General features: G+C 37.3%; 1 protein-coding gene across 1 annotated transcript; it reads right to left on the bottom strand.

Moving 5' to 3' along the window:
• Window positions 1–579: 579 nt before the first annotated feature.
• LOC122974100 (lamin-A-like) lies at window positions 580–17,926 on the bottom strand. Its single transcript, XM_044341984.1, has 17 exons — window positions 17,851–17,926; window positions 13,441–13,543; window positions 12,983–13,324; window positions 12,458–12,751; window positions 12,245–12,277; window positions 11,786–11,946; window positions 10,748–10,858; window positions 10,398–10,502; window positions 10,197–10,235; window positions 7,843–7,953; window positions 7,173–7,277; window positions 5,356–5,442; window positions 4,997–5,101; window positions 4,119–4,286; window positions 3,146–3,253; window positions 2,611–2,724; window positions 580–2,024 (listed from the first exon to the last, which is right to left on the bottom strand). Exons 2-17 carry the CDS (start codon window positions 13,535–13,537, stop codon window positions 1,971–1,973), a joined length of 2,034 nt encoding a protein of 677 aa, XP_044197919.1. The 5' UTR covers window positions 13,538–13,543; window positions 17,851–17,926; the 3' UTR covers window positions 580–1,970.
• Window positions 17,927–19,225: the final 1,299 nt, after the last annotated feature.

Genomic DNA, 19,225 nt, shown 5'->3' with positions numbered 1-19,225 from the left:
TGTTGTCTGTCATTTACTGTCAACAATTAAAGTGTTCATCATTGAGTGTGTGTAAAAAAAACAAAATAACTTCTGGCTCACCATGTAACACAATATTGAATAACTACATGAAAGGATATATGTATAAATATTCTTTACCTGACAGAACATGTTTACATGAATAAAGATGGGCTTATACCCTGGGGACATTTTAAAACAAAAAAATGATTTAAGAAAAACTGCATAAGGGATAATGAATTCAGTGTTGGAGTTTCTTTCCCCTGGAATAATACCTTAATGCCAAAGTAATGGGATTTCTGATAATATTTCACAAGAAGAAGGAAAAAAGGTGGGGAGGGGTTGGTAAAGTCAGACCTGTCAGCCCAGGTCTGAAAACATCTACATGCCCGTGACGGAAGCCCTTCAACTGCGCCGTGCCTCAACGTGCACGAGGGTGCGAGGGCCCGTCCAACGCTGCTTGCAGCTTTAATTGTATCTATATTTGTTGAGGTAGCAGAATTATTCATATTTGTATTTGTATTTGAATAAAAGTTGGAAATAGGTGTAAAAATACAGTTTTTGTTTTTATTGCACTTTTAATTTTAGGATAGGACAAACATAAAAACAAACATAAATATTCAAACGCAGCCCGATAAGCACAAAACACCACGTACAAATCCCAACAAAACAAAATCTACATATGCATCCATTAATGTCAAATATCAAGTATGTGGTCATTGTGAAATAAATCACAAAAGATTTATATATAGAACTCATTATCCCATCATCCACCAAACCTCCAGCTTTGTTGATCAGTCATATTGTCCCAACAATATTACAATAGGCACCAATTGGTTAAACAATACCTACAGTGTAACTTCTTTGATATTGATTAACAGGTTCATTATTAAGTAATTGGACCTTGAGGGTGTTATATTGCCGTTGAAGTCTACCTATATGTTTGAAAGTAGTCTAATTTTTTCTACATACATAATTGTTTAGGACAAGAATTTCTGTAAGTTGTTTAATTTATTTCCAATGGAAAATTGATGAATTTTAAACTAAAGGTTTGACAATCCCTTTGTGTATCCTTCAGTGGCATGAGCTAACGATCCTTCTGACCACAAACTTATAAAGGAAAAGGTAAACACATTTATTGTTTCAGGGGGGAAATATTCATCAATGTTTCTGCACAAATGTAATTACCACAGATACATTATATTAATGCACAACAGGCTTTCAGTAATACTTGCCGTGTTACTGTGCCATTGTATTGTCATTTACATGTGGAATTTAGCAAATGACAATATAACCCAGATATTTGATGTGAATAGTGAAGCTAGTAAGAAAACTTTTTTGAATTGTAGCATAATAAGTGGTCTTTAAGAATGGATCTTTTCAATGGCATGTCTGAAAAATGGCAACAAAAGGGTTTAAACAAAAGGATCACTATGCAGGGAGTGTAGTGATGTACATTCCTTGCATAGGAGTCGCACTTATATAGTGACTAGAAAGGCGTTATATAAGTGCAGTCCATTTACAATTTACCATTTTAAAAAATCATTTATTATTCAAGCAATTTCATAAAACGCACACACACAAATCTTATGATAATGTTATGAATCTAAATTAGAAGAGTGGTTTCAGGCAACATTTTCTCAGCACGGTGTAAAAATATCACCCTATAAATACAAAATTATATATTCATTTATTGATGTAAAGCTGAATTTCACAGGACAAATAATAAAAAAAAAAAACAAAATAAAATATTTGAAACTTGATATTTCTAAAAGAAAATATTCAACATCTGGACTCTTAAAAGTACTTGTGTCAGGGTCAAATTTAAATATTAGTTATCCAGCCTTTTTATCTCAGTGTTACAAAAGCCTGAGTGAAATATACAGTCTTTGTATAATAAATATACAAATATATATATAAGACAGTACAAAATATTGAATATCAAAAAATGTCTCTATTGTCAAGTTACCATTTCAGTGTGCACAGTTTACATCTTTGGTGTTTTTGACTTTTGTCTTGGCCATTACCTGTTGGTGACAGAGAAAAAGCAAAATGGTGAAGTTATTAGCTGGACTGTAGCTGCAAGAGTAAAAAAAATCTAGTTTAATAAGTACACGATATGGCCAAATGTATGTGGACACCTGAACATTACATGTTTGTTACTCTGCTGCTATAACTCCTCCACTCTTCTGGTTTCAGACTTCCCAGCAAATGTTAGAACCTAGCTGCAGAGATTTGCTCCCTTTCAGCCACAAGAATGTTAATGAGGTCCAATACTGATGTTGGGTGAAAAGGTCTGGCTGGAGTTGGATGGGCTTGAATTCAGGGCTCTGTGCAGGCAGGTCAAATTCCTCCACAGCAAACTGGAAAAGCATTTCTTTATGGAGCTAGCTTTGCCCATGGAGATGCTGTCATGTTGAAACAGGAAGGGTCCTCTCCAAATTTCTACAAAAGCACGCTATTGCCTAGCTTTAAGATTTCCTTTTTTGTTGCAGCTAAGAGGCTTGGACAAAAATATATGTGTACCTATTTATATTGTGTTTTTTTCTGCTTAAGTGAATTTATTGGCCATATAGTGTATTTTTCAAGGTGTGATGCGAGGTGATGTCGCACCTCTCCAGAGCAGCAGACGAGGGTGACCAGCAGTTCATTTGCAGGGCCCCAGGATTTCCACAACACCAGGTCAGTGGGGGGACTGTGTGCGACACCACTGCTTGAAGGCCAGATCTGAAAAGAGCAAACTTCACAGATTTACCATACAAGTAAACATTAGTGTTAATAAGTGAAACGGTCTATCACTTGAATAAAAAAACATTTGGTTTCAGGTTGTGATTGGCTAGTCACTCTGCACAACAAGACAACATTCATTCTATTTTGCAGCAGACAAAGCTGCTGCCAGATATGTTTCTTCTTCTTCTTCTTCTTCTCCTTCTTCTTCTTCTTCTTCTTCTTCTTCTTCTTCTTCTTCTTCTTCTTCTTCTTCTTATTATTATTATTATTATTATTACTACTACTACTATTATTATTTCAAATGAAATTCAATGATAGAACCAGGTAGTGTTAGAGGAACAGTTGAACAAATTTGAAAGGACAAAAGAAAGAAAAGGAAAAATGCAACAAACACACATTGAAAATCAAGAAAACTCACAGTGACAGTCTTTCCAGCCTTGAGTGTGAAGGAGGGCAGAAATGTGTATATGATGGGTTGTTTGTTGTCAACTTGTATTTGTAACTCCCAGCATCCCAGTGGTTGGTCCTGCATGAGAGAAATTGTTCGGGAGAGGGAGGATGAGACACAGACTGATAAATGAATGTTTCTCTACATAAGGGAGTATACACTCAATATCTAAAGTCTAATGTTTCTTTCATTTGATCCGAACCAAAGAAAAAAATGATACAATTCCTTTTAATTCTGTTTTTTTGTTGTTACACTGGCAAATTACAACATTGACTGGACTGTTTTGGTGATGTCATCCTGCATCTTTAAGCAGTGGTCACACCACAAGGTGACATTAGCAAGTCTATGTGAAAGAGGTAGGGCCCGAAAGCTCACAGGGCTAGTTGGTGAACTGCTGTAGCTGGTGAGCTAACCGATAACACACTAGCCTCCAAGTCAGTCACAACAGCTCTCCTAGCTTCTGTATATTTTCCAACCAGCACCTATCACATCTGGAGGTTGAAGTATCTTAAAGTGCCGCCAGTGGCCGCTAGCTGCTTCAACTGACTCCCATTCAAAAAGCCTCAACTTTTCTCTAGAAATACTGAGTCAGTCATTATTTTCAACGAGTCATTATGGTCTCAATCTATTAATTCAGACCCTCTACTAAGTGTGCTGGTGGTCATTTTGGAAATTAATGCTCTGTTAATAAGATCTGAAGACTCATAGTAGCTTTGATGTCTGCTGTGTGGGTGTGTCTATGAATGCACGTATGTCATTTTACCTCTTTACATGAAAACAAGATGAAATTGATTCTGAGCTCATTTGAACAGTCCATTAGCTATAGTTGAATAACCTATCTGGAATAGCCTTGGACATGCTTAGTTCATGAATAGGTGCAAAATTTAATTTGCATGATAAAATAGGACTCAAATAGTATTCATCAACAAACAAACAGCATTACCTCATGGGACATGTTGTTGAGAAGGACATTTTTGCCGTCCAGGTCGACCTCCTCAACATAAACACGTCCCCTGACTGAACCCTGACTGGCAACGCTGGCGTAGACATCCTCCTGTGACTGTTTCTGAGAATTCTGAAGTCCCAGCACTTTAAGTTTGCTTTTCTCTAGCTGAGAGGGAGAAGACAACACACACACACACAGACACACACACGCAAACACACACAAACACATTTGTGCTATTGGATCAAACAAATAAAATTGACTTGACCTGACTACCTCGGATGAAGTCATCCTGATGATTATCATAATTGTTTCTTTTTTTTGTTTTGTTTTTTGTTTTGTTTTTTTTTATTTTCTTTTTTCTTCAGGGGAAAAAAATTAAAATGGAGGACAAAATGTCACACATAATATGTAAATGTGACCTGCATAAATAAAATATATAAAAAAAGACAAATCAATTATGCATTGATTAGCTGTAACTGCTGAATGAATGACAGGTTCTTTGTTTAGACTTTTAGAGGACAAGAGGAATCCATGTTAATCACTTTTACCGAACAGTTCATGGTAACGGATTACATCACCCACTGGACATAAATTCAACTGAATTAATTTTTACACAGAACAGGATCTCACATCTATTACAGTGGACTCTGGTTAGAAATGGATCGTTTTACTGCCACTATGAGGAGGAAGAATGGTTCAAATTTTGGATTAAAAAGAATTAGACACATCACAGATTATCACACTAATCACATGCTACACAGCACTGGTCACTAAAATCTCCATCATATCTAACCCAACACTGACAGGGAGGGATAGTGTGTGTATGTATGTGTGCAGGGTATGAGGGAATGTGCATGTTGTGTGTGTGTGTTTACTTCTTTCTCCAGGTTCCTGAGCTCTGCTGACGTGTTTTTCAGTTGTTCTCGGGTTTTCCGCAGCTCTTCAAATGTCTCCGTCCACTTTATCTCAATGTCGCTCAGCTAACAAACAGATAGATGGATGTTAGTCTTTCAGCAGTGATTTATTGCAACAAGTAAATGTGTTTCCAAAGCCTGATATATCTTATTCCTCTGTGCCGTAGACCTCTGTTGTTCAAAAACTATTAATAATATGTCAGTGAGTCACACTGCTGCACTGGGTACAAAAAAAGTATGTGACTGAAGCAAAAATGTGTAACCTGTTGAAAAGATACACCAAGGGAGAGATAACTAGCCAGATTAATGTGAGAGTTAACCTCATTCATCTTGGTCTCCAGCTCCTTCTCCCGGGTCACTTCTTTCTCAGCCTTCTCCCTCCTTTGCTGCTCATCCTGTAGCTGCCTCTTGATGTAAGTTTGGGTTTCATCCAATTGGGAGGAGAATACAGAGAGAGACAGATACAAATGAGAAACACCTTCTTTTATTAAGGCATGACAGTGATTATACACCTCAATGACTATATAACAGAGAAAATCAAGGGTCCTTCAAGATCTAATTTAGCTTTACATCCAGCTGCAGGTAATACAAATCTCTAATGATCTTTAGGAGACTTCTGGCCATTATTTTCAAATTTATGAAGCACAGTCTTTGGGTCTTGGTTGGTACCTGGATAATGATCTGCATTAGACATTTAGTCACCCCTTTTTGTAATTAAAAACAATGTCAGTGTATTATAAATGTATTGCTAATATTGTTTCTTTATTATTAAAAGGAAGAAAAAACATCTTTGGAGAAATATCAGAAATGCTAATGTGAGATGAGATTTATTTTTGTGAAGATCTGTTGTGAAGATTGTCTTATTTTGATAATGGTTGGATGCTTTGTATGATTATATTCTTTATATTCTGATGTAAATTGCTTGCTCATGGGGGAATTGTTGGGTCTCTGTAAATTAAAGAGTACGGTCTTAACCTGCTCTATGTGAATAGTGCCCTGAGATGACTTTTGTTGTGATTTGGCGCTATATAAATAAAAATTGATTTATTGATTGATTGATTGATAAATTGGGAACTATATAATATCAGTATCGGTCTCAAATATCCCATATTGGTCGGCCTTACATGTTTGTAAGTTAGATAAGAAGGACACTTTAGCAGGAAAGCTAATGTGGGTTGTCGTTCAGAGTCTGAGGCTCTTGTGTTGTGTAGCAGGATACTGTCAGGCTCAGTGTGACTGTCTGGTCTGCCAATGATAGAATGACAAATTATCTTTATACGAGATTTGCTGCATGGAAATAAGGACTGCAGCTGTGTAGATGGAGAACTAACGGTATTCCGATGAATTAGCACAAACTAGAGGGTACCATCATGAAATGAAATTTGAAATATAAATTTCTCTCTTTTGGTTTCTGAGCTTTTCTCAAAGGAGAGCACAGGACGAGCAGTTGTAGCAGACCAAAAAAAGAGTGCTTTTTACCATGGTTGACTATCTGTACAAGACTCGTAAGACAGGTCTGGACCACTTGTTAATTCCATTCACAGCTAAGAGAACATTCAGAAGTACAGAAAAACGATGAATGTGACCACTAAATCACTCGTTGCACTTAGTTCTTGCATGAGACCCATTGTGACTTAAATTCAGTGTTGTTCAGTGGTGCACAATTCTGTCTAAGAATGTGATGTGGATTTTTATTTCCTATTTCAGGAAACCATATAATGTATTGTGGTACATCTACCATGAACACTTCCAAGGAGGAAGTGGTTTTGGTTTCCTTTCAACTGAGACTGGAGAGATAAAGAAAATCATGTTCTTTTATTAAAACAGGCTAATCTAAATCATTCTGCAGATAGAAATTTAACATCAGTTTAAAGTCTTGGTTATTCAACACATAAAGTTATGATGATCTTTAAGAGACTCCTGGTCTTAAACTACTTTAGCCCTGTTCTTCGAATGTGGCTAACTGAGTTAGCTTGATTTGATTCAAAGTCTATCAATTGATTAAAAATTCATTTTAAAAAAACTACCATAAAATTAAACTTTTGCACTTTGACAGAAATTTATCTTTCTCTCCTTACTAGACTAGACTATCATGATTATCTCAACAAATACAGTAAAATTAATGTTAGAGATTAACCTCCGTGCTGTTGGTCTCCAGCTCCCTTATCAGGCTCTGCAGGTTGGTTTCCCTCCTCTGAATGTCATCACAGAGCTCCTGAACTTCAGCTTTTTTTTCTTCAATCTGGGAGGAAAGAGAAGATGAGAGATGATATGAGAGACATGTTTAATTATAAATGCATATTTGAGTGAATATACTACAACAGAGAAACCACAAAGGCTATGTGAGTAATGGTTTAAATTGTATGTCTGATTTAAGTTACTACCAACATCTCTGAAGGTGCTTAGTCATAATCCTTGAGATTTTCATGAAATCAAACCATTTATGATAACAGTATTTTTTCAATAATAGCCATTCACTGTATTACAATTCTGTAGTAGAGTGTGAGAATGTGACAGACAAGCTACACGAATGTGGGATTTACGTTCTGCTTTAATTAAGGTATTTTAGTTTTATGAGAAAAAGGCTTCAGGATGAGGACTCTATTCTTCTTGGATTAATAGTATCTCAGGGACACTTCCCAATCAGAAAGAGGTCATGTTATATTGCTTATAAAATCATTGCATTTGATTTGTTGTTTTAAATGTGCAAAAAATAAAAGAGACAAATGAAGACTTGAAGAGAAACAGAAAACAAACCAGTAGTTGGCTGGAAATAAATCTTTTGAGGAAAAGATATAAATATGAACCTCCTTGATTGTGGCCTTTAACTCCATCTCCTTGGTCTCCAGCTCCTCCCTCAACTTCTGTACTTCCTTTTGAGCTTCCACGATTCTCTGCTGTTCCAACGTGTTAGAAACCTGGACCACATTAAGACATGTGACAGAACATACAGTACTATTAACCCAGTTTCACAATCTGCGTGCAAATAAAACGACTTTACACTTTCAAATTGCGTGCAGTGCATATGCCAAAGTCCAATTTTGTGTGCAGGTGCTACGTCAATTTTATGCTGCATTTTTAACCTTTTCATGTGTTATTTAATGCCACTGGTGAGGTTTAGGCACAAAAACCACTTGGTTAGGGTTAGGGAAAGATCATGGTTTGGGTTAAAACACTAAAATGTGGTAAAAATGTCAAAAATGCCGAACATCACAGTAAAAAAATCTCCAGTCCAATGTCCAGTTGTTATTCTTGAACATGGCTCTCCTGCTTCTTTGCCTCCTTACTATCTAGCCATCTACCCATCTCGCCTACTCCTAATAAGCCAAAAATTAAAGGAAGTTGCATTATATGATGTCACTTCCCTGAGAAGAATTGGCATATCCCCTACACGCAAAATTGGACTTTGGCGTATGGACTGCATGCAACTTGAAAGTTTAAATTGTGTTTGTACACAGATTGAAGAGACTGGGCTGAATACTTTTGGGTCTCACTGTCTGACCACATGTTTCACGACTCTAAGAAACAAAGTCAAAGTCAAGAAAGTCAATATCCCCAGAGTCTGTGGTTGTTCAACCCAAGTGTGAACTCCACCCATGGACCCAGGTTAACAAAATTAGAGATTCCCCTCTTCTCCCTCTGCTCTCTTGTGTGGCCTGAAGATGCAAGAGCAAGATTCAGTAACTAAGTTTTCTAGTGCCAGTAGCTACCACACAAGCCTGCTGGTTGATTTAACAAGCACAGAAGCCACAAAACAGAGTTTTTAGCTTGCTGCTAGCTGCTAGCACAAAGGAGTGACCTGGGCTACCTAGCAAGGCCTGCATCCTTCAGCTTTGGAGCCAAACTCTTCTCAGTCTGACTCATCCACGGATTCACCAGCTAAGAAGCAGAACACCACAAAGCATCTCTCTCTCCATGGACTTGGTAACAACTGGGCATAGCCTAGCAACATATAGCACGGCTAAGCAAGACTGTTTAACTCAATCAATGTATTGCACGTGTATTGATTTGGCTAATGTAATTCACTGAACTATTGTTGTGATGACCTAGTTGTTCATGGTCAGGTTATTGCATAGTCACACCGCCAGGTTAATGTGCTTAACACATGTTGCACCCAGTAACTTGCATGCAACTAACCTCTTCCTAACCTGGCACCTTTAGCCTACACCAATTGACTTTGAACAGAGAACCACACAGTTAACAGGTTTAAAATCCAGCTTGCTCACTTTGCTTCTTGCAACACATGCGGTTTCAAGACACCACAGGGCATTTTGTCTCTGTGGTTCTGCATGCTGTGTAGTCAGTCACCAGGTGACTTCAGCCAGGTGACACACACACACACACACACACACACACACACACACACACACACACACACACACACACATATATACACTTGTATATAGGTACATTTAGTTAGATTACATATTGTGTGTTTTGCTCTTTTACCTTTTTTTTAATAAATGCTTTTGGATACACATGCTGTTTGTTTAATGTTGCATGAGAATGAGTTTTGCAAACCTCTGCTCTGCAAAGAACTCCAAAATCCTTAAACCTTAACTAGTTGTAATTACAGTAATTTTGGTTGTAGTTATTAAGTTAATTATTAATCAGAATTCCAAATTGATAGCTTAGTAAATTTTACTGACCAAATTGTCTCTTTCCCTGACTCCACAGTGGTGCCCCATTATTATTAATTCTTATTAATAATTTCTTTTGATTTTAATAATTCATAATTATCTAATAATTAATTATTTCTGATAGCCAAACCTGTAGCCAAGGCCCAACAGTACTATATAATGACCCATATGCATCTGATTGCTGCATAACAAACTAAGCTGTCCTTGTAGTAGAAAATCTGCAGTTCAGTGACAAAGTTTCTGCGTAGTTGTACATGTGTGGGTGCTAACATATGGTTTCCCCTTCAGTTTATGCTGTAAAAATTAAAATTCCTTCTGCTGCTCCTCAGCTCTGATGAAGTTGTTCGGTGCTCGATTTTATCTGTCGATTAATGACCATCAGATAATCCAGTCTGTCTATCTCAACAACAATAATAATGAATATATGCCAATAATGGACTCACTTGGTGTTGTGTTGTTTTCACTGCTGAGTCAGTTATTTTCTACATTAAGAAATCTCAGAATATCAAAAAATCACTTACCCTTGAAAAACGGCTTTGGGAGTCTCGAATTCTCATCGACTGGAAAGAGATGAGACACATGAGTAGCATATTAAATACTAAGAGGAAGTAAGTGTAAATAAGAGTAAGAAAGTCATAGTGTATGGATTTAGTCCGCCTCAAACAGCAGAGATGATGAGACATCTAAATAAATACAAAAGTATTAAGAGAAGATAAAATAACCTCCTTGTTCTTGGTCTCCAGCTTCTCCTTCAGGGTCTGCAGGTCTCCCTCCTTCCTCTGATGCTCTTCATGGAGCTGCTGCAGCTCAATGTGTTTATTTTCAACCTGGAGGGACAGCGAGAAACAAGATGGGTGACATGTTCATGTATTAACGTTTAAACCTTAATACTACAAACTGATATGTGTGACAGAAAATAATACATTCTGGTCTTGACTCAGTCTGGACTTGGTCTCTACCCCATTTGGACCCGGTCTTTGAATTACTGTATTTTTGCCTATACTATAGAGGGCATAAAGAATGTGACTACAAATGGGAATCAGTGTATTATATTATTCAAGTGAAGATAAACCTTCTTCTTCATGGTCTCCAGATCCTGCTTCATGGTCTCCACTCTGTTCTCAGCTTCCTCCCTCCTCTGCTGCTCCTCCTGGAGCTGCCGCTTAGATTTCCACTTGCTAAACTGAAAGAGAGAGAGAGAGAGAAAAAATCAGCATCAAAAATGCAGGACATGATTTTGTTAGGACATGTGAGTGAAGTTGTACAATACATTTTGTCTGTGTTTTCTCTCCTTCTGTCTCTTGGTGTCTTTTTTCCTCTACTGGAAAAAATAATGGATCCATTATTTTTTACGTAGCCACTGTGACCCATTGGTTTGTGGACTCCCATTTTGAAGCCTCAAGTTTGCATTTTGACCGTTGATTTCTGGAGCCAGAAGTGACCATATTTGGACAAGAGGGTGGAGCTGACCCTAACGCTAGTGTTAGCTGTTAGCTTGGTTAGCATATACAGTCTATGGTTAACTGTAATAGTGGTAATGCTATTTTTTGCTTGCAAAAGACAGGTTTAAAACCATTAAAACAAAATGTACTTACTGGAAAAAAACTGAACACCCTCCTTAGTGGGTCTTTTAGTACAACCAAACACTGAACAATACTTTACTAGGTGACTGAAATGTTACAATTAACTTTCATGAACTGAAAACACACTGAAATAGCAACAGCTATGGCTACACCTATACTCTGTGAATCTGGGGTTATGCTATGGTTATGTTAAGTAACCAACGTTGTCGCCATGATAGCGACTTGCCTGTGATGGCACCCACCTGTCACTCAAAGCAGCCATGTCCTTAATTATGCATAACTTTAAGCCTTAATAAAATTTAAACAGGTGAAATATATAAAAAAAAATCCCCCCCATACAGTTGTCATGAACGGGGAAATTAGCAATAAAGACCAAAACCATTTTTTTTACCAGGTTGTGAACATGTTTATTTCTCCTGTAAAGTTGGGCATTTTGGAGCCAATCAAGTGGCCATTTGAGGAACTGCAGTTTTTGGCACTGCTGCATTGGCTTGACTGGAGATGACTCTATAGTGTATTTCCCTTACCTTTTTGTTTTTCTTTTCTGTTTTTCTCTTTTTATTTTCTGACAATGTGGTAGTTGGCATAAGCTGCTCTCCCTCTGTTCCTTTTGCAGTGAGAACCTTCATTTCAGTGTCATTCTCATTTAGTCCTCTTTCAGTTTTGTCCGTGTTGCACCTCTTTTTCTCTGTGTAAAAATAAAGGCAGTGACATTTACTTGCATTTTAGGAAGGTATCAGATCATATGAGACATCACAGTCTAAACTGAGGTATACAAAGGGCTATAAAAACAAGACGCTTAACAATGTGGCTGATTGGGGATAAAAGTAGCAACATTTTTCACTACTCCATAACCCATGAAATACTGACATTGTGATCAAATGAAATGTAATTTACACAATTACACATTTCTCAGCACTATTCCCATGAAAAGCTGTAAGAATAACTTGACATTTACAAAGCACTGCAATTAATTTATGACTTACTCATTATGTTTTGCCTCCACACAAAAGAGACAACTGCAAAAATGAACACAATACAAACAGCCAAACTAACAGCCAAACCAATATTGATAGGAACTGCAGAATTGGATGGGAACATGAAGAAATCATCTGAAATGATAAAACACAGAGTGACATGACATTCATATAAAAAAGACCTCAGCTATCATCACTACCATAAAAAATGACAATTTCTACCTGGAATATAGATGTTTATCTCTCTGGTCTGGTTGATGTTGTTCTGTTGGACTCTACAGGTGAAGTTGTTGTTGTGTCTCTTCTCTACAGTCACTCTGCTGCTGACAGTATAGAGGTCATCAGGACCTCTGACTGTCTCTGTAGGTCCAGCAGAGAGGAGGTTTCCCTCACCATCCAGCCAAAACACCTCAGGCTGTGGATACCAGCCTTTAGACTCACACTGTAAAACCACTTTTTCTCTGTCTCTGTCAGCACCTGCTAAAATGACAACGGATGAGGATACAGCATCCGATGCTGAAAAAAAGAAAAAAACAGTGCTGTCAGTTAAGATGAAGACCAAATTATTAAAACAGAGAAATTATCCTGATAAGATTTATATTTAATGACACACAACTATAAGGTAAATAGTTATATATAAGGTAAAGCATTTTGCAAAGAATCAAACATTTCAAATATGGATAAAATATGGATAAATATGCTCTTGCATTGGACTGAAAAAAACAAATAGATTATGCTTCCACTTACCAACAACTAGTTGAACAAACAATTGCTTTTCCACTCCTGGAATGAAGCATCTGTATGTTCCCTCATCAGAGAGTTTCACCTTGGAGAGTTTCAGTGAAATGTTTCCGTTCTTCAGCTCATCGGTGAACAGTGATGTTCTTCCCTCAAAGGATTTATGTTTTTTACTCACAAGCTCCACACCATCACGCCACACATAGACAAATCTGGGGTCCAGGTCAGGTCTTGTCCACTCCAACGTCAAGCCAGCAGCATCCACCGCAGGTTGCAGATGACATGGCAAAATGATGTCATCACCAAGTGTTGCTACTATTGGCTGAGATGAACCAATCAGCTGAGACTGACCTGGAAACCCGAATGTCTGTTTTAATGTTCCTAGATGAGCTGTTGAGCAGTCTATGAAATACACAAAGAGCAATATTATGCTGGAGCACTCATGTCTGTATTTGTGTGTAAGTTACCTCTACAGAAGTGTATTAGGAGAAGATGGAAAACCAGAACACTGAGAGTTCTGAGATGAGATTTAAACGGCAGTCTGTCTGTCTGACAAAGCATCATGGAGCTCTGAAAATGGAACAGAAACCAGTGATAATCATGTGGAAAAACTATGCTTTTAAATTGTGTTTTATACAAAATCAAGTTATTCCTGGATAATTGTAGTGAACATTACATGTTTGGACTTTCTTTGAATTTTTACTGAAGGTTTCAACTAATGAAAAAAAAAATCTTTGCTCTTCTCATGAGCGTAGATTTGGTTATAACAGTAAGAAACAGTAGGAACATGTCCTTACCGATGTGTTGCTGAATTGTCACTACCAGTAATTTTACCGGTGTCAAATGAAGGATATTTTCTTGTTACGATTGATGCTTTTGCTAAAACATAATTGCAACAAATAAAGTCCTTGATTTGCTTTTTAGCAAAGAGATTTTATAAGCTTATTTTCAATAGAGGTGTTTTAGATATTGGATTCATTTTTTATACTGTGTGAAAGAAAGCTTATTATACTGTATTTGAACATTGTGGACTGTGAAGTGGAAAAGTACTGGACGTGAGAAACTTACAATTCACATGTTCCCAGAATTTAGTAATAGGTCAGCTTAACCTCATCTTCTGCTTTCAGCTAACAAAACAGGAAGTGTGAGACTGGGGTGCACCCATTCAACTGTGAAAAACAATGCCACGTATAGCCTCAAGGTTTTAAGCTGTGTACTGTAAGAGACAGGTGATGTTGATCCATAGGTTGCGCAAAACAGGATGTTTGTCTCTCGACGGCTGAAGTTTCAGATCACCTAGAGGCGTGGCCGAAGGTATGGAGTCATATACCACGAAAAGAAGAAGCAGGACGCCGTCAACCAATGGGAAGACGACAACACCCCGCTTGCACATTTCTTGATCTATGTATTATAAAATACTGGGTCAGGGAGAGATAGGGAGTCAGACTTCGTGAACTGACAGACACTATAGTCAGACACAGAACTCTGTGATATAGCATATTCTACTGGTATTAAAAATAAAGCTGATTTTGAGCCTAACAATATCTTCTCCTATTGTTTCATAAAAAGAACATGCGAGGACTAGATCAGGCAGAACAGCACAAGTCCTCAACACATACCATCTTGTCATTTTAACTCTGCATAGTGTTATTGATAAGATATATGTAGAGTTACCAGGTTTGTGTGTTTTCTGCAAAAAAAGTGGGTTATTATGACAAAGAAGGAAAAAGATGGATATAATGTCGGGGATACTAGACTTGATGATCTGGCAACCCCCAACTTTAAGCTGTATGAAGCTGAGGTCAGACTAAACTGAGGGAGTTAATATGGCTAGCAACAAAGTCCACAAAGTTGTAAATTGCACAAGCCAACTGAAGCCAATTTGGAATGGCCACGAGATGCTCCAACTGACTCCCATTCAAAAAGCCTCAATTTCTCTAATTTTTTTCAACAAATCATTATGGCCTCAAACAAATAAGATTTGAAGACTTTTAGTAGCTTTGATGTCTGCCGTGTGGGCATTGATTTACAGCTGTGATTGACAGTTGGCTCTCCTGCTGCTCTCCCCGGTTCCGGGACTCACACTGAGTCAGACTATTGTCAAAATATTTCACTAAGTTTAATGTGATTACAATACATGCCATGTTAGTTAGTTAATGTTAGTCCAAGTGTGCAGCGCTCAGTGTACCCAGTAAGCTAGTGTTAGCAAATTAATCATAGTGAGGAGGTTGGGGCAGCCGTTCGGGCATTCAAGGTGACTGAATTCAGAAGAGAAAAGGGTTGATTGGCAGCTGGTATTGGGTCCATATGTTCCATTTATTATTTCTTTCTTGTGAAAATTTTAAATATTAATTAGGGCCTGAGCCCTAAAGGGGCAGAGATCCTACTGTATTGCGTGTGTTTGTTTCTTTCTTTCTTCTTTATTAATCCGCCACTTCAACCCTTAATTTGACCCCCTAAACATGTTCAAAAACTCACCAAATTTGGCACACACATCAGGTCTGGTGAAAAATTTGATGAAACATAAAAATTATCCCCCAAAGTGCCAAAATGTGCTCTATAGCGCCACCTATGTCACTAAAATGGCCGCCACAGCCCGTAGGAATGTCGTTATTCGTCTCATCAAGACCTATTAATCATATGCTTCCAACAGGAAGTCTGCAATATGCCCATCAAAGTACGAATTTGCGCCAATTTTGGACCCCCAAGAAACGCTATCTCCTCCTAGGGCATTAATGGTATTGGCTTCAAACTTTAATACATGACTTATGATACTGTGCTGAACAAAAGTTATTAAAAACTTTGTAATAACACGAACGGTTTAGATTTGATAAGCCCCGAAAGTTGGAGTGCCACATTGCACCTTACAATGTAAACCAATGGGGAGGCAATCTCTGGGCATGGACTTTGTGCCAAACTGAGGCGTCTGATGTCTAAACTATAAGTCAGACCACTTTCAAACCTGTATCAATGGATTCGCGATGGAAATTCCTACTAAAATGTGATTTTTAATGTAACATTTGGCCAAAGTCATGGGATTTATGAAGATATTTACACTAGAAGAGTACTCTGAAATCCTGCTCTCAATCTGACAGGGAGAAGGAGAGGAGAGAGGCGGGGGATGGGTGTGACAGTTGAATGTAGCTCAGTTTTATAGGATATAGCAGAAAGGTCTATATACTTACAGTACATTATATACAAACTTTGTATGCAGTTTGGTGTTATTATCATTTATTTTACAATAATTGTAGGTCTTATATGTGTAATCAATAGTGGGGATGACTTATGAGGGGAAGGGAAAAAATGGAGTTAGGGTGACAGTTTAGTGATAAAGTGCTGTAGAAAAATACCATCAAAACTAAAATTTGTAGCTCTGTACTGCAGTTTTCCTTTATTAGGACCTGAGCACCTAGCAGTTCGCTCACACTCTCCGTTCAAATATATGAGTATTTTTCTGTGTCCAGCTGCAGTTACTTATTGTCTCTACACACCTGACAGTACACATTTCAATCAAACATTAACCAGGTCATGTGGGTCAAAAGTCTTTACTTTTCTAAAAATAGACTTGATGAAAATTAGGAAGTGAATTTCTTTTACACACCAACTCATCAAAAGTTTTCAAATTATTTATTGAAATCAAAGTGAAAGGGCCCAAAACTTGCATAATTTTAATGACACAGGTGTGAGCAAGACAGACATGTCTCACCCTTCAGAAAACTGTCATCCTCACACCGTTGAGATTTGATGTTTCGCCATGACAGAGGAAATTGCTATAACTTTATTGTATATGCTCAGGTCACACCAAACTTTACATGTTTGTAAAGTCAAACCGGTCAGCCCAGGTCTGGAGACATCTACATGCCTGTGACAGAAGCCCTTGGACTGCACCGCGCCACGACATGCGCAAGGGTGCGAAGGCCCGTTCAATGCTGCTTGCAGCTTTAATTTTAGTCTCAGATTTATATTAATAACATTAAACGTGAAATATCTGTTTAAAACCAGAGAAAAAAATCATGATACAACTCTTGTTTCAGGCAAGTTACATCAGCAAATACATATTAAAGTAAAAAGTTTGCCGTCAGGCTCTTTATGTGTATATGTGTGTGTGAACATGTGTGCATTTGAACAAGGAAGTACAGAGAGCAAGTGCACATGCAGTATAAGACTGTTTATTTTAGCTGTCTGACAAAAAATGCCCCAACCAAATTTAAAACCGAAAATACGCCTTATTTATCTTATTTCTGTGGTAACACCTCCTCTACAAATATTGACGTGTCATGGCACTATACTGTCAACACTGACCTGCTGTTCTCTTGGAGGTAGGTAGGTACTTTATTGAATTGTTACAGCAGCAATAGCGATACAAAGAGTAGAATAATGATAATAATGATAAGAATAATTGAAAGAATTGTGTCATCTATGCATTGTGCAATTAAAATTACATTTAAATTTTAACTTATGTAGCTGAAGACTTTAAAGTTGTCCCACAGTGAATTCAAAATGTACTTTGTAGCTGCCATATTCATTTAATATTGTATTACACACTAGAAGTTACAAAGTCTAATGTTTTTTAAATGACAATAAAGACTCCCTGTAACAGTAACACCAGTTTGGTGTTAAAACTAATGCCCAGTCAAGATATAAATAACAGTTAAAGGCTATTGAAATGAGAAACAATTAAATTATGATCTACTTACATTTGAAATTCATTCTCTGTCTGGATACAATTTTTCCACTGACATAAAGGCTAAATAGATTTTATAATCTGTTCAAATCTTAAGTTGTAGTTGAAAGAGCCCAAAGCTCTGAACGCAGATCCACTTTTACTCTAAAAGTTCATGTTATTAAAGGTTAAATATAAGACAAAGACAACGTACCTGTTCAAAGTTTATCTTAGTCACTTGATCTCGCTGAATGATCTGCAAATCACTGACTGGCTTCCTAACCTTTGACTGTTATATCAGCTTTCCTGTGGGGGTAGTAAAAGTGACACAGGAAATAAATTATTAATATGATAAATGAATGAGCATGATCAATTAACATTAAATACATATACATGTTGCATAAAAACACAAAATAAATAGATGAATGGGCAATAAATAATGAATATTGTGGGTTTTTTTCTGTATTTTATATACTGGTGTAAACAGGCAATACAACATTTAATCAGTATCAGTGAAAAATTATAAATGTAACAACACAATGCATTTTCATTTTCAGTTTACACAGAAACACACTTAAACTACACATCAAACTGACAAACAAGGTATTGATAACAGTCTGACAAATATTTGCACTCTTACTCATACGATAGCACACAGTCTAGCCCTCTCCTCTGCTCTCTGGGGGTGGGGAATGTGATGGAATATCTTATCAATAGTTCAATAATAAATTACAGATGTAACTGGGTAAGATCTGAGTTGGCTTGTATCTTTTAAAATTGAAAGGTGCTTATACTGTCTGGAATAGTTATGGCTCACTAAAACAAGCACAAGTAACACTGTTGGCTTGAATTTTAAAGTGGATCTATAATTAACATTTGATATTGAGTGAAATTAAATGTTTGAGAGGAATCATTTTACAATCTGGCTTCAATTCACCACTTCACCATCTGCGTCGCCAATTTTCCCTGTCCCCAAAACACTGACATGCATGGGTCAGAGTTTCTGTACAGGTGCGCACATTCTCCCATAAAGTTTGTTTTTATAAATCCCAACTTTTTAGTAGGAAGTGACTTACATGTCTTTCAAGTCCCATTTTGTGCATACACAAAGGTTATAAATGAGGCCCCAAGACTCTGACCAGAACTCTGAAGCTAACAGCTAATTCTGCACTGTGAGCTAACTGGCAGGTTTCCTTCTTGGGATAATGGAAGTTTTCCATCCATTAGTTCTGTGATTTGTGCAGTTTATAGCCCAAAAAACCAACTTCACATATTGATCTTCTCATAAGCTCTCAGTCATTCTGGTTAGTTTTCTGCCCCGCAACTGTGCGCATATCTCACTGATGACGTTGTTCAGAAACCCGTCCATTATATAGCGCTTTCTAGCTGGAAGGAACCCTAAAAAGAGAGGGGGTCTGTGTGTAGTGGGCAGAGTTAAACAGAAATAACAACAAGTGAAAAGTGACTTTGTTTATATGCTGTATAATTAAGGCTAATTAAAAAACACTTATTGTGAAAATAGAATGGAACACTTTCTAAAGCCATCCAGTTTCAAATATTTGAGGGGACACATGCTCATTCAACTTGAC

The sequence above is a fragment of the Thunnus albacares genome, chromosome 22 (genome assembly GCF_914725855.1).
Source record: "Thunnus albacares chromosome 22, fThuAlb1.1, whole genome shotgun sequence".
NCBI classification, from domain to species: domain Eukaryota; kingdom Metazoa; phylum Chordata; class Actinopteri; order Scombriformes; family Scombridae; genus Thunnus; species Thunnus albacares.
Note: the sequence above shows the minus strand (reverse complement) of the source record. Positions and strands in the feature narration are given on the sequence as shown.